Source organism: Calliphora vicina, chromosome 3 (assembly GCF_958450345.1).
Source record: "Calliphora vicina chromosome 3, idCalVici1.1, whole genome shotgun sequence".
Classification (NCBI taxonomy): domain Eukaryota; kingdom Metazoa; phylum Arthropoda; class Insecta; order Diptera; family Calliphoridae; genus Calliphora; species Calliphora vicina.
In genome coordinates this window covers 13,271,621-13,297,588 of record NC_088782.1, presented here as the reverse complement: position 1 = coordinate 13,297,588, position 25,968 = coordinate 13,271,621, and the positions used below count along the sequence as shown (strand labels likewise).

At 30.8% G+C, this 25,968-nt stretch overlaps 2 protein-coding genes across 2 annotated transcripts; both read right to left on the bottom strand.

Moving 5' to 3' along the window:
- Positions 1-1,707: 1,707 nt before the first annotated feature.
- Vdup1 (arrestin family protein Vdup1) lies at positions 1,708-16,617 on the bottom strand. The gene is made up of 4 exons (XM_065505490.1): positions 16,506-16,617; positions 3,204-3,773; positions 2,623-2,805; positions 1,708-2,550 (listed from the first exon to the last, which is right to left on the bottom strand). Exons 2-4 carry the CDS (start codon positions 3,660-3,662, stop codon positions 2,167-2,169), a joined length of 1,026 nt encoding a protein of 341 aa, XP_065361562.1. The 5' UTR covers positions 3,663-3,773; positions 16,506-16,617; the 3' UTR covers positions 1,708-2,166.
- Positions 16,618-21,418: 4,801 nt separating this feature from the next.
- On the bottom strand, positions 21,419-25,606 carry Scsalpha1 (Succinyl-coenzyme A synthetase alpha subunit 1). The gene is made up of 5 exons (XM_065506356.1): positions 25,413-25,606; positions 24,737-24,954; positions 24,437-24,667; positions 21,817-22,101; positions 21,419-21,743 (listed from the first exon to the last, which is right to left on the bottom strand). Exons 1-5 carry the CDS (start codon positions 25,447-25,449, stop codon positions 21,528-21,530), a joined length of 987 nt encoding a protein of 328 aa, XP_065362428.1. The 5' UTR covers positions 25,450-25,606; the 3' UTR covers positions 21,419-21,527.
- Positions 25,607-25,968: the final 362 nt, after the last annotated feature.

Below are 25,968 nucleotides of genomic sequence, written 5' to 3'. Positions count from 1 at the left end.
TTTTTGTAAAATTTTACATTTAATATTTAAGCGTTGATTTGCATCAAATGAATTTTAGCCATCTATTTTTCAAGTTCGCAAATAAAGTTTATAACCTGGGGAATAATTCTCTCATTCGTATACGAGCGAATACTTATTCGAACTTGTGATTTTTTTATTTTTGGGATTTCCTTATTCAATATCGAATGAAATATATTAATTTTGATAGCATTCGATAACGAGCGAGTTTTTACTTCGATTACGAATGCGAGTTACTTATAAGATTACGAATGCAAGTTACTTATATCACTCTCTCGGTGATATAACACATAAAACTATTTTTAATAGTTAAGGCTCTGAATTTACCATTAAAATTAAAGTGGACCCGTTATATTAGGCTCCGATTTAAAATCTGACAAACAGATTTTTCTGCTTTCTATACAAATTTTCAAAACAATCATTACCATTTATGCAATTTTCTTTTATGTAGCTTCTAAATATTAAAAAACTATACTTTTTGCTTACATAAAAAGTGGTGCATTTCTAACCCTTTGATAAAATTGAGGGTGAAACATGTAGCATATATTCAGGGTTTTAGGGTAACATTATTAGAAAAGATCACGACCAAACAACATTTTTTCAGAAAAGAACACAAAGAAGGGTAAAAGGCAGAATAAATGCATCATTTATGCCAGAAAAGAAAACACCATAATAATTTCAGCCCGAGGTCGAAGATAAAATTCTTGATTTTTTGGTATTTTTCTTAAAAATGTAACAAAATATTTAGCATATCTTAATTTATTAAACCTTTAATGTAGTTGGAGAAAAAATTAGGTTAAAATGTTTGAATAAAATAAGGGGAAAATTTAATATTTCCGGGGTCAAAGATATAAATAAGTAATTTTTTAGATTTTTCTTAAAAATTTAACAAACTATTTTGTATTTATTAATATATTAACACTTTAGTGTTCTTGGGGTCAAATGTTTGAATGAAATAAAGAACAACATTTTTGGGCTCAAATATAAAACTCGAATTTTTGGAATTTTTGTTAAAATTTTAAGAAAATATTTCTTATTTATTAATCTATTAATGTATATGGGTTCAAAATCAGGTTCAAATATTTGAATAAAATGAAGATGAAATTCCAAATTTCCGGTGTCAAAGAAAAAATTCTTGAATTTTTTGGGATTTTTCTTCAAAATATAACGAACTATTTTGTATTCATTCGTAAACCCTTTAATGTACTTCGGATCATAATAATGGTTCAAATGAATTGATAAGAAAATAATTTTCCGGAGCCAAATATAAAATTTTTATATTTTGTTTTTAATAATTTATTAACCCTTTAATGTACTTGAAGTCCAAATTTATTTAAGGGAAATTTTCAAATTAACCATTTATGGTTCCAATAACATAATAATCCTTTTAAAATAGAAATATGTTTTTCTCTATGTTTTTCGAAAACACTTCAAATACTTAAAAAAATCGAAATTACGGGCCCATAGCTAAAATTAATAATTTCCATACAATATCGAGACATAGTATTTGACTTCAAATCACATATTAGGGCCACATCTTCCTCCTGTATACATAAACCTTTTAAATATTAAACTTTACTTAACACTATCAGTTCCACACCTAGTTGATGTACTTCCCCTACAATTGTCTTAAACGAGCTATTTTGTTTTTTTTTCTTTTCTTTTTTTGAAATAATAAAATAACAAATATGCATTTATTATACACAGCTTATTATTAATTAATTAATATTATAAATTTATTAAAACATAGAATTAAAAATTAAAAATAATAAAAATTTTAATAATATAATTAATAAGTACCTACACATAAAAGTAAAATCTTATTTTCACAACAAAGTATGGCTGGGTATGTGTTTTTAAGTTTTTAGTTTCAGTTTTTTTTATACAATTTTTTTCTTCTTTTCTCAATCAGTTGATTCGCCATTTATGATTAAATCCAAATATATACTCTTATAAAAATCAGTAGGCGTTCTAAGTGGCTTTAAGAAAAAACAGATTTCATTAAAAATATTTAATCTCTTCTTTAAATATGGTTTCGTTTTTTTGTTCATTTTTGTTTTTCAACAAAAAAAACTCTTGTTAAATATACTTCATTCTGCAAGTGTTTAAACTGGGTTAGAAATTAAATAAAAATTTTATAATTTTTTATCAATTAGATTCTGGTTTCTCATGCAACCAGGGTCGAAATATGGGCAATGTTGAGGGATAGTGGGTATCTGGTTTAAGCACCGAATCTGGCCAAGTATTCGAGACGTCATTGCCGGTGGAACGGAATGGATATGTGGCTAAAACAATGGGTAATTGCAATTTAATTTCCTTTTCCAGCGATTTGGGCTCAATGACAAAGAAGACATCGTAGGATATTTTAATCAAATGGCAGCCATGGAGATTTGTGGGTGGCAGTGGTGGCACATACAGACTATCATTTTGCCATTCATCTTTGCCACCAGGACGTATTTTACCGCGTACTAATACCGCCAGAGCACGTTTTTCCGTTTGCACCACTTTGCCGCGAGCCAAATATTCAACGGTCTGAGAAAAATACCAAAAAAAATTCAGAATTTAAAAATCCAAAAATTAAAAAATAAATTATAATAAAGTTACCTCTGTCAGCGATGCTTTGGTACGTTTTATGGTGGCATTACTGTGATTAGATATAAAGGCTGTTACTAAAACACTTTCTCCAGGCACATAACCACCACGATCTAAGGCTACACGACATTTTACCATGCCACCGCCTACACAGGCCACGCCCATTTTATGCTCAACTTCACAAGTAAAGGGTTGCTAAAAACAAAAATATTTATTCATTAATTATACATGAAATATACCTTAAAACTGTAGAAACTAACCCCCCTAACTCCATATTCTCAAAAACTACACAGAGAAAACAGTTTTGGTTGGGATAACCGAATTTTTTGCTTATCGAATCATTTTGTCTTAATTTCCGAATTTTTCTATTGTGACTGACAAATTTAAGTTTAAGGTGTTCTTTCTGAGCTGACTTTCTTTTACTGGAACCGAAAAAATCTGTGAACATAATCGAATTATTCAATTAGCTACAAATTTGGTCATCACAACGAAGCTGTTCTCTCTGTGTATTATTAAAGTTGAAAATGGTTTATTAAGCACTTTTTCCTTCGTTAATATTAATAATAGTTTTTGAATGAAGAGTTAACACTTACCGCTAATATCGGCTTCTCCATATTCAAATCGATGGGATTCATGACAATAAATACTTGATGATTTTTATGTATCAAACCATTGGGTTCCCTCAAAGCCGCCTTGCAGTAGTACTGTATCCAACCATAACGGCCCAAAAATGTTGAAGGCAAACCCAAAGGCAAGCCCAATTTAAAGGGAAAACTATGTATTCCAGGTGACAAAACTGTGGGACCTTGATCCACATCGCCTAAAAGGCGCATACGAAAATCTATATAATTTTCTTTATCATAAGTACCACGTTCCTGGCGTCCTGTACCCGCTCGTACCACACCTTCGCCCACTACATGGAAGTGTAGACCCAAGGCCGGTGTGTCATCTTGCAGTTCCAATAACACACGACCCGATAGGAATTGTCCCGGGAAATACAACAGCGATGTATTATCGAATATAATGAGAAATTTTAAAAGTTTACGAGGCATGTTTTCGTATTACTATTGAATGCTGCTGGCTGGCTGATGTGTGTCATGTATTGTTTTACGTCCAATAAATTTAGTTTAAGGTCATGTTTCCAGTCATGCAAGATATTGGAGCTAGAAATAAATGGTTAAAATTTAAAATAAAAATGAGTACAACGTTATTTTGATTTACTACTAGTTATTTAATACGAGCATAAAAATTGACCTACATTTTTCCGTTTAATTGAAAATGTTTTGAAATTATCATTTAATTACTTATTTGTTTGTTAAATTTCCACCTGTTAAACATGTTTTATTGAAATGTTAAAGAGAGGAGAGTGTAGTGCTTACTTTAATATGGGTGTTTTAAGTTTGCTAAGAGGTTTGTTGCTTAGTAGGCGATATGGAAAATAATATTCCAAATTAATAAAATCAAAGTGTTCCGCTCTAATGATTTTTATATGTTTCTCCTGAATTTTTCATCTGTGCTGCTGACATTTGACCAAATGTTTGATAAAGATTAAAGTTTCATCAGATTTTTTGCAGCAGACATGGACTATAATGGTTAAATATTAAATAAATTCGAGGTATTGATTCGTGCATCGTTCGAATATAAATTCCTACAAGTATTACCAAGGTTGGCTAACGTTTTGAAACGATTAAAAGATAACGGTAACGCTAATTTGGATTATTTTTATTTACAAGGTAACGGTAGCTTGTTGTTTCGGATATCATGTGATCTGAAGAGTTAACCAATTTCAAAGCTCACTTGAATTCAAGCTTTTTGATAAATTTAACAATTTTCGGCCGAGCGACGATATCCATTTTATCTGTGCGGATATAATTCTGGTGTGACATTGACCCCGGTCCTTATTTTTTTTTGAGGAAGCCATGGATAACAAGGTTTCTGTGGCAAAAGATCAATCATGATCCAAGATCAATGAGTTATTACCGCAAATTGATAAATTGGGACTGTGCAACTACAATCGGAACTTGAACAATGTAGATTTTGAAGCATATGTTTCCAGGTCTCGTTATGGTGATTTGCAATGATTCATAATTTGCAACTACACAAAGTCCTAGAGTAACAATGGACATTTTGAGGGATGCATTTCCGGTCCTAATTTTTTTGAGAACGCCTTGAACAACAAGTTACTGTGACTAATGACCGATACAGAACCAAGATAAATGAGGTTTTATTACGGAATAGCAAGAAGCAACTGCATACAGAGTAGTATGTCACATAATGTCTCGTTTTCTCGATTTACAGTCACATATTTCTTTCTTTGGAATTTGTTTGTGAACAAGCTAGAGTCCCTGGAAGCACTCAGAGATAAAACCGACATGAATGAATGAACTTCGCCTAATAATATCTAAGAGAACTCTTATTATCAGAGTTATATTATGAAATTTTATGGGGATAATTTTTGTGGAAGATCTTAACCCCCTATCTCCTATCTTTAGCGGTCAAATTAACCCCTTTTTTGAGAAAATCAAAAAAAGTCCTTTGAAAAAGGACATTTAAGGATTAAAATATTCTACGACATTTTTTGCCGTAAAATTTCATTGGGGTTCACCAAAGACACAAAAGTTGTAAATAGAGCCCTTTACGCTTAATTCGCAAAATTACATGCTATATCGGGTCTTACATTTTTAAAAATTTTTTTTTAGTTCAAGAGATATTTAGGTTTATTTATTTAATTTTTGGTTTAATTCTGCTCGATCTTTTTTTGGTTTTTTAGATATGGCGGGCCTACGAAGGTTCGACATTTTTTTTATTTTATAATTTGCTATCAAATTTTGAAAACAATAAAAATAACACATTTTGCATGGAATGTATAAAAAAAATTTAAAATTTTTCAAAAAGCAATGTTTTTGGAGCTCCTGGTGATGAATAAATATAAGCTTTTTGTATAAGTGGTTGGCTTCCACAAAAATTATCCCCATAAAATTCCGCAATATAACTCTGACAATAAGTATTCTCTCAGATATTAACTTAAAACATTTTTTTGCAGTTAGTATAATGCTACCATCGATCAAAAAATTTAAACTTTGACCCAATGTAAAAAAAAATTCAGATCAGCTGGACAATAAGTTTATTCTACAAAAATGATCTACTCAACATGCCCTTTCTATAGGGTCGCTAGTCTGTTCCAAAAATGCTGTTGGACAGTGTAATTATAGAAAATGACTCAAAATGTTTCCAAAAAGTAATAGTGTAATTTCAAGTCGTTTATAACAGTTTTTAATTATAATTTATTTGTATATAAATATGTATGTATATTTTTTTTAATTTTATTTATTCACGCCTCTACAAAACTCCTCATTCTGATCTCTCTTTATGGAGAATTTCAGCACAGGAAATTTCAACCAAAGCTTGTTCTTAGCACGAGTTTGTTTGTTTTTGTGATGCTTGTGGAGCGGGTAGTCAACCGTTTTGCTGTTGGTTTGTTGTTTTAAAATTCTAAATGTATTTTGTTGTATTCGCTCATAATGTTGTTGCTGTTGCAGGTATGTATTTTTAAATTTTGTATAAGTATCTTAAATGTTTGTTGTTTTTATTGTAATTTCTACAAAAATGAACAAAAAAAAAAAACACTCAAACCACCAACCATACTAACGTACGAACAATGTTTGTGCATGAGATGTGGGCTTAAAAATCAAGGTCAAAAACTCACATCATCATCATTAAATTGTTATGGATGTGTGTGCGTTAACAAAAGCCGGGCTTTAATGTTATTTACCTCTTTGTAGTTAAACATTTTTTGTTATTGTTGTGTTTTTTTTTCCAAGTTTTGTTTGTAACTTTTGTACTTAGTGTGAGTGTATCTTTTTTGCTTTGAGTATCTGTGTATTTTCATGAATATATTCGGTTCAGTTTATCTTACACTTTGCCTAAGCATGAAGGTAATAAATGTCTTTTTGTTTACGGTTTAGGGTATATTAACAATGAATAATACACAGGTTTTGGCCAAGTTTGTGGGGACTGAATGCATGCACTTGGCATTTATATGAAAAGACAACATAAAGACTAGCATTTACTTAATAACTCCATTTTCACTTACTACTGCATACCGTCAGCAGTACTTAGAAGCAGTCATATAATGACTTATTTATTAACTGTTATATACAGGACTGTCCCTGAATTTCATTCCGATCAAAAGTGGTATTAATTCCGTATTTCGTTTCTTCAGAAAAAGTAAAACGAAAATTTCTTTCGGAAAGAAACCACTTTCAGTTTTCAAATTGGAATTGATATTTTATTGTAATTATTATTTGTTTTTCTAAAAATTTAATCAATTTCTGTACCAAAAACTGTTGTTTTAATATAAACAAGTAAGAGAGCTATATCGGCTGTGCCGAATCTTATATACCCTTCACCAAATTATACTTTAAAATAAAAATTTTAAATATTTTTAGGTAAACAAAATTTTTTTCCAGTTGTTTTTACGAAAATCTTTTTAAAAATTTTTTTTTTTAATTAAAAAATTTTTTTTTTAATATTTAGTGAAAAAAAATTTTGGTCAAAAAAAAAAAATTCGGGTTAAAAAATATTTTTTCCGATTTTGACCCATTGTAGGTCCAACTTACTATGGTCTTATATACGTCGTTGCACAGGTCTTTGAAATATCTATCATTAGATATCCATATTGTCTATATTAATGATTTAGTAATCCAGATATGGGTCAAAAATAGGTCAAAAATCGAGGTTGTCCTGGTTTTTTCCTTATATCTCAACCATTTGTGGACCGAATGTAGAAATTACAAACGGAATGTCAAACTTATATATACCCTTGCCATTCATGGTGAAGGGTATAAAAACGCTGTCAATTTAATATCAGAAGTACAGAATTGTTAAAAATTTTTGGAATTAATAAATTACAAGGAATTTGAAGAACCTAAAACGAAATCGATCGGAATAAAAATTACGAAATTATTGAAATTCAGTGGATCGCATTGAAATAAGGGAGGAGTTGTGGGTCCTTTATTATACGCGGATTCAGTTTGAGATTCTTCAAGATTCTCGTGCTAGATTTAGCGCCATTTGTAGCAGACTTTTAATATCAGTAGTTTCTAGAATATTTTATCTAAAGGAAATACTATAGAGTGTCCAAAATACTGGCAAATTTAAAAAACCGGTTTCCGGTTTAACCGAAAAAGTGTGTTTTTGAAAAAACCTGTTTTGATTATTGTTTTTTATAAAAACCGGTTAAACGGTTTCGTTTTTTGTCTTCAAAAAACCGGTTAACCAGTTTATATTTAATTTTTATTTAATATGAAAAAGGTCTCCTAAAATTTATTTTTATTTCTGGACGCTAATAGGAAATGTGTTAAGAATTGTGTACTAAATCTTCGGAAATTTAGCATTTATGAATTCTTAAGGTATCAACGTTTATCATAAATATGTTTGAATTTGCTTTAGAAAATATATTTAATTAAAACCGGTTAACCGTCTTACAAAAAGCGGCTTGTCAAAAAACCGAAACCGATGGGGTTGAAAATACTGGTTGACCGGTTTTCGGTTTTGGATACTCTTAAATACTAACTAACCAAACCAACAAAGCGTCATATGTGGTAAGTTTTGCTTTACTTATTTAATTTGGATATTTAAGTGTCGCTGAAGAACATCGATTGGTTAATGTGTTCCATTGGTCTCAACGTATGGTTCTGAAGTGGTGAACAAAGTTAGAAGACCAAGAATTGGAGACCAACTCCCTGAAGATTGTTGTAAAACTCAATAGATTTTATGCCAAATATCATTGATATAAAGCCAAATATCCATGACGCTAAGATAATTCTCTGTAAAGTGTCCCATCAATTATGAGCTGTTGAAATCTGACCAGACCATCTGTACCGAACGCAACTGATTCGTTTGAAGTGAGCATTGACCGAAAACGCCCTGAATATGCGACCAGACATGAAACCGTAATATTCCATCATGACAATGCTCGGCCACATGTTACAATACCTTTTAAAAAGTATTTAGAATGAAGTGGTTGGAATGTTTGGCCTCACCCGTGTCCCGTCCGATACGTTTCACTTTGGAACAGAGTATCCGATATCGGCTTGATTCGTGCTTGCCATCAAAAGATGAACAATTCTTTTGCCTATAACCCGATATATCATACATATCCGTCAGTTATTTGGGGCAATTAAAAAGTTAATTTGAAAGAATATTGTAGAAATTACATACTGAATGACAAGTTTATATATGAATACTTTATATGTATGAATACTTTTAGCATTCGTGGAAAGTAAAGGGTGGTCAGATTTGAGGTTATGAAGTAAATTGACTGTTAAATGCTGAAAGGTCAAGAATTGAGCTATCATCCTTTGACATTTATTTAGTATAAACCAAGAAACTGTAGATATTGAATTTCTATTCAAATTTCTTGTAATGGCAAAGTCTATGAGATCAGTACTTTTTCTAGGATCGTAGGGACAGTATATAGGTTTCCAGGGGAAACAAAATATAGGCCATTCTTACGATCAAACAGCATGTTATAAAGCTGTCTGCCTCTGAGATTCATTAGCTGGTAGCCCCAGTATGTATGTTTGGCATATAAATTTTGATTAAGTGAGGCAATGTTCTGGGTAAGTACTAGATTGTTGGTAACCCGTTTTCAAAACATTGGCATAAGAACCTATTTATTTTATTTTTTTTTATTTTATTAATGATTATATAATACAATAAATGAAATTATATAATACAGAGTACGAGTATGAGCAACTAGGCCTTCAACTCTGGAGTTATTTAAATATATGTGTTAATTAATAATAGTAATATTTATATGAATTATGTAAAGTTAAATATTATTTACAAGTTTGCATTTTTTAATAAAGGAAAATAATTTGCTAATATTTTCATGAGATGGTGAATACAGCAGTAGGCTAGGTAATGTTGATCCAAATGTTGAGATTCTTTCCTGAGTAAACAGTTGACAAGAATCGAGTATGTGTTCTACAGACTGTGGTGTATTACATAATCTGCATGTAGGCTTATCTTCTTTTGACAACAAGTATTGATGAGTAGTTAAGGTATGGCCGAGTCTTAATCTGGAAAGGCATAAGAACCTATTCCAGGTTTAATCATTTAAATAAAACTTTATTTTCTTTCAGAAAATGAACTCCAGAATTGACTGGTTTAGTATTGTATTCCAATCTGTCAGTTGGTGATTCAACTATTTGACCTCTTCTCATATAATATTTTGCCTCTCTCTTAATCTCTTTAGTAGTTCATAACCTAAAATTTATCTACCTTTTATTAAAATGTACTTAAAATTTACCGAAAAGTTTTGATTATGAATATGTATTGAACAATTCTCTTGGTCAACAAGGGGTTAAAAACATTATATAATTTACCATTAAGAAAACATTAAGCAACAGCAGTATTAAAAGCTTTGTTTTACGTTAGAATTTTGTTTAATGATTTAAGTTTAAATTCTATTTTATTTTTTGCTTTATGGAAGTATGAGTTTAAAGATAGCCCGGAGATTACTTTATTTGTTAAATGAGATCTAATATACTAATATATGTATCTGTATCTATGAGAGTCTCACTTTAAGCTAATATTCATTAAATTATTTTCCCATACGTTGGTTTACTAACTCACTCTGTCGCTGGATGACAACACGGGTTAACAACTGGTTTACAGTTTTTGGTAATAATGTTTTTTATTTTATTTTTGGTTTGTTTGTTTAAGCTTGATTGAAAAACATTTTGCACGAGTATGAGCTATTTTTTTTACAAAACTAAGTTCTTAGCTTTTTTGGTTGACACAAGCGAAAAATTAATAATTATATGTTGGTTAAAATGCTAAAATTTATAGCGAATTTAAAAGAAGGTGGGTTACATTTATATGATATTTAAAGATCACACAGTGAGGCCGGGCCGTCCTAGTAAATAATAGCAATAAATATGTACATTAGAGTGCTCCAAAAAAATAAAATTGCGAATTTTGACCGTCCCCCCCTCTAGAATTGTTCTATGTATTGTAGAAACACATTGTGTAAAATATTAGGATAATAGGATAACGTTACCTGGTGGCGCAACGACGCTGAAGTTTTGAGGTGCGTTTACAAGGGGCAAATATGCAATTTTTTCAGTTTTTGTAAAAATTTTGCCATTAAATAATGACTTTTACAATTTAATTTAAAAAAATCGAAATGTGTACGTAATTGTCGTTATAATAAGATATAAAAGACAAAAATTGGTGAAAAAATGTTAAAGTTATTAAAAAATCGCCAGGCCATTAACGTGTCTCAGGCCACTAGAACAAGAAATTTATGAACAAAATTAACATATTTTGAGAAATATTAAAATAAAAGCTTATTTTTACTTAAAATATATCCATATTTACTTGTATATGAGTTTTTGTCCTCGTAGGATACCGTTAACCTATTCGCAGGTATGACCAAAAAAATTAAATTTTTTTAACGGCAGTTTCAAAACTCCAATTTCAAATTTTTAAAAATTTCGTTTAACAAATTTCAGAATTTTTTGATCATCACATGGGGATTTATTGACAACATAATAGGGAATAAAAATGTGAAAAAAGTATGTCAATACCTCCTATAGTTTTTCCGTACCTGCGATATAAATTTTGCGATTTTCGAGAAAAACTAATTTTTTGGCCATATTTTGGGGAATGACCAGAATTTCATTACTGTAATGATTTTTAAGTAAAAGCTATTCAGAATAATATAGTCCAGGTAATTTTAAATATAGTCTGAAAGTTTTACTAAAATCGGAAAACTTTAACCCTTAAATCGTGAAGGTCAAAGGTCAATTTTTTCAATATTTGGAATTTTTCATGGAAACATAGCGAAATATTATATATTTTTGGGCCGATTTTGATGAAACTTAAGAAAAATATAAAATGAAGTCTAATATTCACAATAACAGTACAAAAATGGAAATTAACGCTTAAGAGTACTTGTGGTCAAAATGAATGTGTTTTTCGTGATTTTAAAAGTTGAGGGTCATTTGGACCCCAAGTGCTATTAAGGGTTAATTTCCATTTTTGTACTGTTATTGTGAATACTAGACTTCATTTTATATTTTTCTTAAGTTTCATCAAAATCGGCCCAAAAATATATAATATTTCGCTATGTTTCCATGAAAAATTCCAAATATTGAAAAAATTGACCTTTGACCTTCACGATTTAAGGGTTAAAGTTTTCCGATTTTAGTAAAACTTTCAGACTATATTTAAAATTACCTGGACTATATTATTCTGAATAGCTTTTACTTAAAAATCATTACAGTAATGAAATTCTGGTCATTCCCCAAAATATGGCCAAAAAATTAGTTTTTCTCGAAAATCGCAAAATTTATATCGCAGGTACGGAAAAACTATAGGAGGTATTGACATACTTTTTTCACATTTTTATTCCCTATTATGTTGTCAATAAATCCCCATGTGATGATCAAAAAATTCTGAAATTTGTTAAACGAAATTTTTAAAAATTTGAAATTGGAGTTTTGAAACTGCCGTTAAAAAAATTTAATTTTTTTGGTCATACCTGCGAATAGGTTAACGGTATCCTACGAGGACAAAAACTCATATACAAGTAAATATGGATATATTTTAAGTAAAAATAAGCTTTTATTTTAATATTTCTCAAAATATGTTAATTTTGTTCATAAATTTCTTGTTCTAGTGGCCTGAGACACGTTAATGGCCTGGCGATTTTTTAATAACTTTAACATTTTTTCACCAATTTTTGTCTTTTATATCTTATTATAACGACAATTACGTACACATTTCGATTTTTTTAAATTAAATTGTAAAAGTCATTATTTAATGGCAAAATTTTTACAAAAACTGAAAAAATTGCATATTTGCCCCTTGTAAACGCACCTCAAAACTTCAGCGTCGTTGCGCCACCAGGTAACGTTATCCTATTATCCTAATATTTTACACAATGTGTTTCTACAATACATAGAACAATTCTAGAGGGGGGGACGGCCTGTACCTAGAAAGTTTTTTTCGTCCATACAATCTTGGAGCACTCTAATGTACATACATATATTTTAAACTTATAATCTGAAGTAAAGAAAATATTGTTATTTGGAACTTAGGAATGCAACAGCAACAGAAACATATTGGGTATGTTACTTAAAAATGAGGGATTTACAATAGATGGCGTATCTTTTGAACATGGTTTTGGTTTTTAATAACTTATATGTCATATTGAAGGGTACATATCTGTCATTTATTCTCACTTAGTTATTGAACATTATAGTGTAAACAACAAAGCGTCATAAGCGGGAAGTTTTGCTTTACTTCTTTAATTTGCACAAAAGTACCACTGAATCATACCGATTGCTCACATAGGTTTCCAAGTCCGAGAGATGGTTTGTTGGGTTCACAAGTGGTGATTTTGACACAGAAGACAAATATCGCCTGGCCACCCAAAAATGTTTGAAGACCAAGAATTGGAGGCATTACTCCATGAAGATTGTTGTCAAATTGAACAAGAGCTTGCAAAATCTTTGGCAGCTACTCAAACAGCAATTTCAAAACGTTTGCGACAAGCAGAATTCATCCAAAAGCAAAGAAATTGGGTACCATACATATTGAAGCCGAGGGACCTTGAAATACGATTTTGAGTGTCCGAAATGCTGCTTCAAAGCTATAAAAGAAAATATTTGTTTACCTAATCATTACTTGCGATTAAGAGATCGTATGTGAAGCCCGGCCAACCAGCCGAATCGACACCAAACCCAAATATCCATGACGCTAAGATAATGCTCTGAGCTGCTAAATTTTTTGCCAGTCCATCACAGGGAACTTGTAACGAACGCAACTGATTCGTTTGCAGCGAGCCGAAAAATGCTCAGAATATACGGACAGACATGAAACCTTAAGATATCCTATGTGAAGCCCAGCCAACCAGCCGAATCGACACCAAAACCAAATATCCATGGCGCAAAGGTAATTCTCTGTATTTGGTGGTAGCAAAAGGGCCCTACCTGTTATGAGCTGCTGAAATCTGACCAGACCAACACAAGGAACCTGTACCGAACGCAACTGAGAGACTCATAAAAGTTTAAATTCCAGACCTTGTAGGCTTTGAACGATCCCTCTGGGATACGCCCCACTTCAGAACAGAGTATCCGAAATTGGCTTGATTCGTTATTGGCCTCAAAAGATAAGCATTTATTTTGGCTCGGAATCCATATGTTTGAATCTTTTAAAATTAATTTAAGTCATACCCAATATATATTAAAAATGTAAACACGCTATTTGAATTAGGGTATTTGAATACAAATTAAAATTAAGTTTATTTGACCTAGACTGAATTTTGTTTATCATTTTAATGAATGAATGCCAAAATCGAACAATTAATTAATCATAATAATATAAATAAATGACATAATTTTGCAATTTGCATCAATATAAAAACTTTGCATTTAATAATAGCAAACTCTTTGAATTCATTCAAATAAATAAATTTATAATTTTTATTATTAAATTATACATTCAATTTAGAAAATATTTATATTTTCATTTACTTTGTAAATAACTATAATTTATAAATTACACAGTCAATGACCAAATAGTTATTACATCAGTCAGGCATAAATAGAGGAGGGGTCGGATACATTAGGGGTTAAGAGGTTTAGATAAAAACAAGGTTCACTTTAGTTAATTATTAATTTCACTTTTCTTGTGCCTTTTTTTATTATATATTTTTTATATTGCAATAAAATTTTCTTAAGACCACCTTTTACCAACATTACTTTAATATAATTTTTAAATTATTTAAACAATTTTTAACAATTTCCCATTGCGTTTAAAATTGTAGTGTTTTTTGTTTAGGAAGTTGTTAATAAAATGTATTACACACTTCATTCACTCACTGGTTCAAAACTTAATTATTTATTTGTTTGTTTTTATTGTTGGAATTTCATTATTTTTTATTTGTATTATAATTTGTATTTGTCTATTCCATCCCATATTGGCTTAAAACTACAACCACTGACGTTTTTTTTGTTGCTGTTGTTGTTTGAGATACGTTTTTGGCTCACGTAATTCACAGTCAACTGGTTATACAGGGTCTCTCCTTCATTTTTGTTGTGTATTATTATGTATGAGCTGAGTTGTTGCAGTAGTGTTGGCAGTAATGATGACGTTTGTGGTGGGTACTGGGATTGCAGTTCAAACTTCAAAATAGAAATTATAAAATGGTACCAGAGAAGTTGAGAAAAAGTGAGGTTATAAGGATGATATAGGTTTTATATACAGAGAGCTTCATTAGACAACATGATGAGTAGAGAGAAATATGGCTGTTATTGGTAGATTTGTAATAAAATAACAATCTAGAATTTGTTAGAATTTATCGTTACTATTCGATTATTCAAAATTCTCATCCGCTTTAATAATAAACCTTTACTTGCAGTTAGATGTACAGTTATTAATATTGAAATTTTTCATTCAAAGGTTTGACAATACAATTTGCCAGCACTACCTTGGTTTATAATAGTGATATATGACCGGTCATGACACCCTCGTAGTTTAATTCTGTCCAAATTCAATAAAGAGACTGTGCGGTTCAGAAGTTGTGATTTTGAAATGGAAAACAAAGATCGCCCAGGCCATCCAAAAAAATTTGGGAGCTACTCAAGCAGCAATTTCAAAATATTTGCGAGCAGCAGGATTCATCCAAAAGCAGGGAAATGGTATCCAATTCCACTGCTTTTGGATGAATTGAAGCCGAGAGAGCTTGAAAGACGATTTTTCATTTCCGAAATGCAGCTTGAATGCTTTAAAAATAAATCTTTTGTTGCACCGAATCATTACTTGCGATGGAAAATGGATCCAACCCGAAGCGTAAGATATCGTATGTGAAACACACCAAAACCAAATATCCATGCAGCTAAGGTAATTCTGTGTATTTGGTGGGAGCAAAAGAGAACTACCTATTATGAACTGCTGAAATCTGACCAGACCATCACAAGGAACCTGTATCGAACGCAACTAATTCCTTTGAGACACTCATCAAAGTTTAAATCTGAAAAAATAGCTAACCATGGCCAATACTATGAATAAATTTATATTGTGTAAATGTGTCAAAACAAAAGCTAAACATTTAAAAAAATCCCGCATTTTAAGTCACAATATTTTATATAAAATGTTACAAAATCAATTCTGGAAAAATCTTATAAAGGTGATGATTGCAATAAAGAATTTTAAAAGAAAGACTAGTCGTTCTAAAACTTTTCCCAATCTTACACAATTTATTAACTATAGGTTTTAGTACTAAAAAAAGAGTACCTATAATAGTACCAACTTTACATCATTGGCTCGTTGTTGCATTAGTGGTAGAGGCAATAATAATAGTCTGTCTGGGTGTTCAAACATTTTAAAAATACGAATGAATTGTACGTTACATAGGTTTTGCCAAATGCTTCACTGCATTTTAAGTACTTTAACTTCCCGAACAGCAATAACAACAACAACAACACTTAGCACACACACAACAACAAACGTTCAATTTATCAAATATAATAATCATCATGATCATGATCAACTTCATCATTATTATAAAATATTTGTTCCATTATGGTCGTCTTTTGGTAAAAATGCATAAAAAACATGAACAAAATTAATATAATTCCACGCACTCCATGAATTCATCATAATTTATTCTTATTAACCAAAACTGCGGGGGAGTTTTTTTTTATATATATATTTGTACTTTATTTCTTTTTGTTTTATTTTTCTTAAAAAATAATTTAATTTCAATTTCGGTTTCTTCTTTTGTTTGAAACGTTAAAACACTCTTTTGATTTTGCTTGAAATACTTTGATTTTATTTTGTTTTTTTTTTTTGTACTTTTAAAAACCCAAAAAACTCACTTTATTAATTAACAAAATATAAAAAAAAACAACACAAAACTTGAAAAACGCGTCTTTTATTTAACAATATTGCAATGTTATTTTAACAACTCAATGGCTCGACGTTAATTTTATGACTGATCTCTGAGTTTAGAGTCTAAACTAAACAAAGCTTAGAAAATTGTGTTTAGGCCATGTTTACAGAGAGTGGTAACAAAGCGGAAGATCAAACCGGGCAAGAGAGTAGTAAGTTGAAATCAGAGCTGTAAATGAATCACTCATTTTTGAATTAATTCGCGAATCATTCACACAAAAAAATGAATTGAATGAAATTTGAGTCAATTCAAATGAATTTGGTAAAAATGAATTGCAATTCGTTTCCAATTCAAATGAATTGAATTGATTTTGAATTAATTCAAATGAATTTGGTAAAAATGAATTGCAATTCGTTTCCAATTCAAATGAATTGAATTGATTTTGAATTAATTCAATTCATTTACAATTCATTTGAATTGAATTGATTTTGAATTAATTCAAACGAATTAGAAAAAAAATTAGCAATTCATTTCCAACTCCGACGCGAAATTCGCAGCATATTAAGCAGATTCTTCAATGTCATTAAGTATGCAGTATAATTAATCGACGGTTAAAAAGTCTTCCTTTAAATATAATGCGCCGTTACAATCGTCAGCTGGTGTTGAAAGATTATTTTCGTACGCCTCTATTCTAAACATCCCTAAACGTGGATTTCTTTCAGATGATAATTTTGAAAAGCTATTGTTGTTTAAGGTGAATGATGCATTCTAATTAAATCTAATTAGCCTTATTTATGAAACTCAATTGTGTTTTGAACTACATACATTCTTATTTTTCCTGATTTTTGATTATTTTTGGAAGATAGTTTTATTTTTTTGAAATAAATATAATATAAATATTAGCAAAAAGTTTGTTGTTGGGTGGTCGTGGGTCACAAAATTTCAAAAATTATTAATTGCTTTTTGAATATTAAATATGTTTTGTCGTTCAGTGTATTTCAAAATAAAAATCAGTTCTTCTTGAAGAAATAAACTCCAAACACCATGTTTTTATTGATCAGGCGCGTATACAGGACAAGGCTTTTCAATTTTTGTACTGGATATTTTCATTTTGGTAGGAGAAATCTTTCATTCCCCCTAGAGATCTGCTCTTGAATTTGATTGATTGCAACTCATTTTTGAATCATTCATTTGAATTGCTAATTCTTTTTTCTAATTCATTTGAATTAATTCAAAATCAATTCAATTCAAATGAATTGTAAATGAATTGCAACTCATTTTTACAAATTCATTTGAATTGGAAATGAATTGAAATTCATTTCTGCCTAATTCGTTTGAATTGATTCAAATTTCATTCAATTCATTTTTTCAATTCAATGAATTAATTCAAAATTTAGCTAATTCATAATGAATTAAAATCAAAAAAGAATGATTCATTTACAGCTCTGGTTGAAATATTTGAGTAGAGTTTACAAGTGCAATTAAATGAGTAAAAAATAATGGGGAAATACAATTGAGAAAAGGAAATTAGTCATCACAAAAAACTTTATATACAATTTACAAAGTTTTCAAAAGAGAGCCATAGAATTTAACAGAGTTTACTAGAGTAATGGAGGTTGAACGAAACCGAAATAAATAAATAGGATAGTGATAAGTTTCGGGCTACAGCTCTGTAGTCTGTGTCTTAATACTAGGGTCGATATCGAATGCGGTAATTTGGCCCCGGGATTGCACCGATCGACTACATCTTATGCACATTTCACGCTGTTGAACTACCATTGGGTTTGGGATAAGGACCAATGGACTGTATTACTATCAGGGCATGTATATTTGCCTAATTTCGAGGCATATTAGGGTGACGCTGTCCCTGAAAAATATTAAAAGAAATTTCAACTACTTGTAGGGTATTGGGATATCGAAAGAGATGCGGACAACGATTTGTAATGGAGAGATCGGTAACAGATCGGCCAGAGTTGAACGAATTTGCCTGGGTCATTGCCGCTCACTACCCAAAATCGTGAGATGATGTTTATTAAGGACTTTATTATCATTAGCCATTAATGGCTTCTGTTACCACCAATTGATGAAATGTTTTCTGAGCATTTGACAGCGACAAGTGGTCGACGTTAGATAGCATGACGTTCTAGATTAACGTCGGAAGTCCAACCGTATTGGTCGAGGGAAGGGATTTTCCATCATAATTTTGACGCAACAGGTCCCGATTCGAAGTGAAATCCTCGCTATTGAGTGTTACTGAGAAAGGAGGTCCATACTGGGACATCATAATTGAGAAGAGGACGAGCAATTGCTTTATTCGTCGCTACAATCATCTTCTTGTCCATGCCCTGCCCCATGAGTTGCCAGCGGAGCTATTAGAACTTTATTTCGGGATTTCTCTTTCTGATTGATGTAAAGCTGGCCACACACGGAATGATTTGTTCGCCTGATTTGTGATTGATAATTTTCAATTACTTGTGATTTTGTTCGCGCACAGCCCCGTTAACAAGTAACAAGACGTCGAACACGAACAAATCGGACTCACAAATCATCCGTGTGTGGTCAGCTTAAGTGGCGTGCGAGGAAAAGTGAAGAAGGCTGTTGAAGACTAAATCTAGGTTCTTCGGGTTCTGTACCATGGGGATACGGTTGCCTTGAGGTGTTGAGGTCCATCCTTACTTTCCTAGTCCATGAAATAAAAAGTGACACTGGCGATTTTGATGTTGATAAGTTGTGTTTATTTTCCTACAAATGGTCTGCAATGATGGCCAGGTAGTGGGATATTTTGGCACTTCTGTCGTCCACTTTTACACCAGATCTAAATATGGTGGAATGATCTGCATACGAAACCATCATGACATTATGGGGCAGGGACGGTGCAGCAAGTTTGGACAATATTTATTTAGCGGAATTTTGATTTCTGGCCTCTGAAGTTAACGTTTGTCTGCCACAGAGATATTTGGCAATCCATCGTGGGATATTTTGGCACATATGTCAAATCAGGAAGGAATGCAGGAAGTTTGATATGATATAGGTTGAAGAGTATACTTCTTGTCTGTCGCACAGATTTTTGGCAACCATCGTTTGGTAGTGATGAGTTCGTAATGTCATTAATCAGCATAGAAGGGTCAATCGTATAAAATGCTTTAGATAAATAAAAAGCTGCAATAATTGTGCGATCTGGTTAGTTATCAAATTCATAGCCGTTCTCCTTCAGAGATGGAAACAGTAGAGATTTGAATAGCCCCACAAATGGGGACTGATACCACCCAATTTCCCTTTTATCACAGGTTTGGCAAAGGTTTTGGAAAAGGGAAATCGGGTGGTATCAGTCCCCGTTTGTGGCGCTATTCAGAATTGGATCACCAATTGGCGAATCGACAGTTCCAGAAGGTGAGCACGAAATTACTGTGGTACTGTACCAAGTATCATTAAAATCAGTATCAGCAAAAGCTATCAGGACTAAGAGCTTTAAAGGGTTTGTATTTGGATATGATGTTTTTAACTACAGCGGGAGAGAAGGAACAGTGCTCAAATGGTTCTCCGGAATATAGCACTTTTTTCAAGTTGTTCGTGGACGGCTGAACTAATTTGCGCATTTCTTGTCATCTTTTTGTGATGAAATGGAAAATTGCGTCTAAATTTAAAGATTCAGCCTGCGGGCGCTTTTCGCCTAGAGAATTGTATCCCTAAAAACATTTTTGCCCCGTTTGTGTGATTTTGGATGTTCGACAAATTCGCGGCAGAATTGAAATACGTATTTCGATAAAGCGCATTCCCGCCTTGATAATTGTATCTCTAAAGATTTGTTCTACCTTTCAGACACATGTGTGAAGGGACAAGTAACGAAGGGATACGTCAATATCCTAGAATACCAGCTCTCATGAAGTACATTATAATCGCCGAGTATTATTTTGTTATTAGCTTGCAAGATATGTGATGTGCGTGAAGGATAACTTGCCCCAATGTTGTTAACCGGCGGGATATGTACATTGACGATATTAAATTCGATATCTCCAGTGTTAATCGAAATACATCCAGGAATGGCTAGGATGTTAAAAAAACTCGCTAGATTGGTGCGTTTTATCTTATTTTCACTAACTATTAACACATGAGGATATGCAAGGCAAATGTGGACTAACTATTAGTGTTGGAGAACTGCGTTAAATAATAAAACATCCGTTTCATTAAATTAATTTTTTAAGATAATTTCCATTTATTATTCTTTTTAATTTCTTAATAATTTTAAATAGTATTTTATTTATTTTTTCATTTAACAAATACACACAAAAAATATGTACTTTTTTTGATAAACTAAAATTTTTTGCCACTTTTAAACTTTTTTGGTTTTTTGGATAATATATAGTTTAAGAGATATTTTCTATATAATAATAATAAAGTGATGTCGGCCGTATTCACAACAATGTAGTGCAATATTTATGTTTTTTTTTTTGGTAAATATTATAAGTAATGATGAAGTGCAGAAGAGTTTAACACCAGTAAGCAGTTTAAATGTAAATATTGGACATGTATATAATGGCAAAACACAAACAAAACAAAATAATTTGAATATTTGTTTGTTTTTGTAGCTTAAAAACCTGAAAATTCAATATCTATGTTTAATATAATTAGTAACATGTTCTTGTTTTGTATCATTTTATATGGGTTGGTTTCCTTTTCTGTCTTGTCTTGTCTTGCTTTTTAAATGATGGCAGTTTATTTTATGTTATTTTTTGCTCTTTTTAAGGGAAATCTCTTTATGGTGAAGTGAAGTATTCACACAATTCACATTTATTTATAGTTTTTGGATTGGATAGAGTTTTATTGTTTCAATGTATTCTAGTGGTTCAGTTATTTTCATTCCTATTAACACTTTAAGTTAAACTTTTATGGTGTGAGTGGTTGGTTTTATTTTAAATTAATTTATTTTTGAGTTTATGATGAGTTAAATTTCTTTGTTTATGTATCATTTGTTTGTTTTACAACTTTTCGCTTGGCGCAGTTCTAATTCCTAAGCTAATTCTAAACGTTTCATCTCCTTATACAATTCCTTGCCCATTTGTGCGGGACTCCTAGTGACAATGACATTGGCCTTTTCCAAAGCCTTGATCTTGTCACCGGCACCACCTTTACCGCCCGAGATAATGGCACCAGCATGACCCATTCTTCTGCCGGGTGGGGCAGAGATACCGGCAATGAAGGAGACAACTGGCTTGGCTTTCATTCCCTGTATTGAGGAAAAATAAATTAAATTAATGAAAATATTTGTCTTCATTTAACAGTATTGCTTTGGTGCTTACAGTGTTGTGTTGTGTCAAATATTCAGCAGCTTGTTCTTCGGCAACACCACCGATTTCACCAATCAATATAATACCCTTGGTATCGGGATCCTTGAGGAAGATTTCGAGACAATCAATGAAATCGGTGCCGTTGAAGGGATCACCACCAATGCCAACGCACAAGGTTTGGCCCAAACCAACTTCAGTGGTTTGATTGACAGCTTCATAGGTCAAGGTACCGGATCTTGAGACTACACCGATCTTGCCACGCTTGTGAATGTGACCGGGCATAATGCCGATCTTGCACTGTAAGAAAATAAGAGAAAGGGAAATTAATTATTTTTGCTATATATTTGGAAATTTAAAAAAAAATCTTTTTAGATAAAAAAAACGCTGATTTTACAAAATATGTAAATTTATTAAAAAATTATATTTTGGTCATTTTTTATTCAATCAATTGGTCATCTATTATTCAATTTAAAGACAAATTAGCAATAATTTGTCATATAATTTGAACAATTTCAGAATTTTACATTTTCTGAATTTTTCGAAATTAAATTTGAATTTCCGAAATTTAAAATATGTGCATTTAAAGACAATTATCAATAATTTGCCATTTAATATGAAAAATTACCGAATTTTACACTTTTTGAATTTTTCGAAATTTAATTCGAATTTTCGAAATTGTTTAAAATATGTGAATTATTGAATTTAAAGATAAATTGTCAATTATTTGACATTTAATTTGAAAAATTACCAAATTTTAATTTTTTGAAATTAAATTCGAATTTGTTTAAAATATGTGTATTACTCAATTTAAAGAGAAATTAGTAATAATTTGTCATTTAATTTTAAAAATTACCGAATTTTACACTTTTAGAATTTTTCGAAATTAAATTCGAATTTTCGAAATTGTTTAAATATGTCTATTATTCAATTTAAAGACAAATTTGCAATAATTTGTCATATAATTTGAACAACTACAGAATTTTACATTTTCAGAATTTTTCGAAATTAAATTCGAATTTTCGAAATTGTTAAAAATATGTGAATTATTGAATTTAAAGTTAAATTAGCAAAAATTTGACATTTAATTTGAAATTTTACTAAATTTTAATACTTTTTGAAATGTTTGAAATTAAATTAGATTTTTCAAAATTGTTCAAAAACACCTCGATCTTTGAATTTCATCTATAATTTTGCTATATTCGAAAATGTTCAAAATTAGTTAAGATTTTTCAGATTTTTAGTGAAAAAAAAAGTTTTGTGAAACAAATTTAAGAGCCCACAATAAAATTTTGTTTGTTTAATGTTCAACTAAGTACGGGACACCCAAAATATTCACTACAGAAAAAACTTTTTAAAAAATTCTAATAAAAACTTAATTCGAGCAAAAACATTTAATCTACTTTTATTTCTCATTGATTCCCTATGGTATACAATTTCTTGTGGCCTAGTGTTATATTGTTTGCTGGATCACATAACAATTTCAAAAATAATTAGAACCTTTTATCATTATTTTAATAAAGCTAAATAAAATCACTAGTTGAGATATATTTGTATGTCTATGTATTCATTCATAGTCATAAATAAATATTGCTGGCTTTTTAAAGATAACTAACTAAACTTTTACATAATAACGTATAAGTTTATTATTTACCTTTTTAATAAAGTCATATCAGGTTTGCTTCTAACTACAAAAATATTTGTTTAAACCCGCCAACAAAAACTAAAAAAATCTATAACTAAATGACTCATTAAATCAGCAGTCAGCTGAGTATTTGCCAAATAAAAATGCTGTCGTCATTGAAAAACATTTGTTTACGCAGCAAAACCGGCATTTAGAAACAGCATAAATTTATGAAAGTCTACTTTGTTAAGAGCGCAAGAGTTGAAGAGGGGAAGAAGGGATAAACTAAAGTGTTAGCTTTTAAATCAGCATAAAACAAAATTAAATAAGTCTACACAATAAATACAAGAAAATAGGAGTGTAAGAAAGAGCAGGCAAAGAAACCTATAAAATGTTATAGAAACAAAAAACAAAGTTCATTTTTATTATCAAACAAAATGAACTTTGATCTGTGAATATAGATTGTTGTATTTAAATAAAAACTTTGCAATAAACAAATACAAAAACATCAATGTTTTTATTATAAACAAATAAATACGTATGTACTACGAGATGGTCTTATCAATTTATGAACAAATGGCAAAAATATAAAAATAATAATACAAAATTGATGAGCTTGCATCTGTAACAGTTTGAGTAGAGATTTTGTTTTGAAAAATTAATAATACCTTAATGTTAATGCAATTTATTAGTAATCAAAAGTTCAAATATCATTCAAATCATGATTAAAATAATTTAAATTGTTTTTAAAAGTTTTGCACAAATATTTTTTTGTGATTGTAGATGAAGTAATGTTGCGACTTTTGTTTAATCATGAGATTAGACAAACATATTTATATGAAAGATAAGTTTTATGAAAGTTGAGTAATTTTATGTTATGAAAGATTCATTAAGGTAAAATCCATGTTTCTTTTAAATAACACTTTGTAGTTGTAAACCTTATTATGAAAACAAATAGTCCAACAATAACTAACATATTGTAAATGTTATACAAAAAACCATTCTACTTACTCTTTCGGGAGCAATAATACCAGGGCAATTGGGACCAACCAAACGTGACTTGTTTTGGCTCAACAAGGCATTTTTGACGCGCACCATGTCGTGTTGGGGCACACCTTCGGTGATGCAAACGATCAAAGGAATTTCAGCATCCAAAGCTTCCATAATGGCAGCAGCGGCTCCAGGAGGAGGCACATAAATGACGGTAGCATGAGGATCTGTGGCCTTTTTGGCTTCAGCAACCTTTAAAATAAAAATAAATTAAATTACTCCATAATTTCCTGTAAAACTAAGACAAAATCTTAAACTTACGCTGGCAAATACAGGCAAACCCAAATGGGTGGTGCCACCCTTTTTGGGAGAAATGCCACCCACCAATTTGGTGCCATATTCCAAAGCCTGTTGGCTGTGGAAGGTGCCTTGTTTGCCGGTGAAGCCTTGGCAGATGACACGTGAGTTTTCGGTCAACATTAAGTTGGCACGTGTTTGGCTATATTGGGAGCCATGGCGTACAGCGGATACCAAGCTCTCTGTAAACAAATAAATTACAATAAAAAATTTAAACACTTTTAATTGAAACTAATTAAAACCACATTCTTAATTAATTTTTTCCCTATTTTCTTCTCATTTACAAAATCACACACACAAACACTCTACCCAATGAATTTCTCTAAAAAAAATCACGGTCACTGACAGTTCACTTAATTTTCTTTTATTTGCATTTTGCTCTTTATCAAGGTCTTTCGTCATAACTTTTTTTCTTGATTTTTATTGAACATATATTTGTTGTTGTTTTCTAATAAATAAATTTAATTATTATACACATCTTTTTGCCCTCATTATTATTTAACATTCGATTTTTTCACACTCCTTAAACACACCGGTGCAATTTGGGGGTTTTTTTTCGTAAATTTTTCCCAAATTATTATATAATTTTGTGCCACTTTAAAATGAATTTTCTTTGTTTTCTTTCGTTGTCAGTACTTACCGCGTACTTTAAGCAAAACTCTCGAGCTAGCAGCCATCGTTTGTTTTGCAATAATTTGGTATTATTAAAATATTACTTAATGAAAAATGCAATAATTATGCAAAATATGTGACAAATGTTGGAAATTTGTCTGTTTCTTTCGATCGTTCGTACGCGAACCAACACACTTTTAGCTGAGAGCAAGTCGTTTGTTAGTGGTGGTAAAAAGAAATATTTATTTTAGTATTAGCGATGGGAGTAGTAGCAATTAATTGACAAGTGTTTTAGTGATGGCAGTTTGGTGGGGTTGTAACTCAAGACAGGGTTGTATTTAAAAGGTAGTGTTAGTAAAAGTGGTACTATTTTAATAAAGTGTGAAAACGTTAGAAAAATAATTTGTTTGAATAGTTTTCAGGGCTTGTAAGTAATTTAATAAAACGATTTTATTATAAATAAAATATTTGGAATAATAGCCTAAATTATTAAAAAATTATAATCAATAAAGTTACTTGTTTATTGAAGCTTACCTTATCTCCTTATAAGTATTAAACTCTTATAAATAAAAAATAAATGTGAT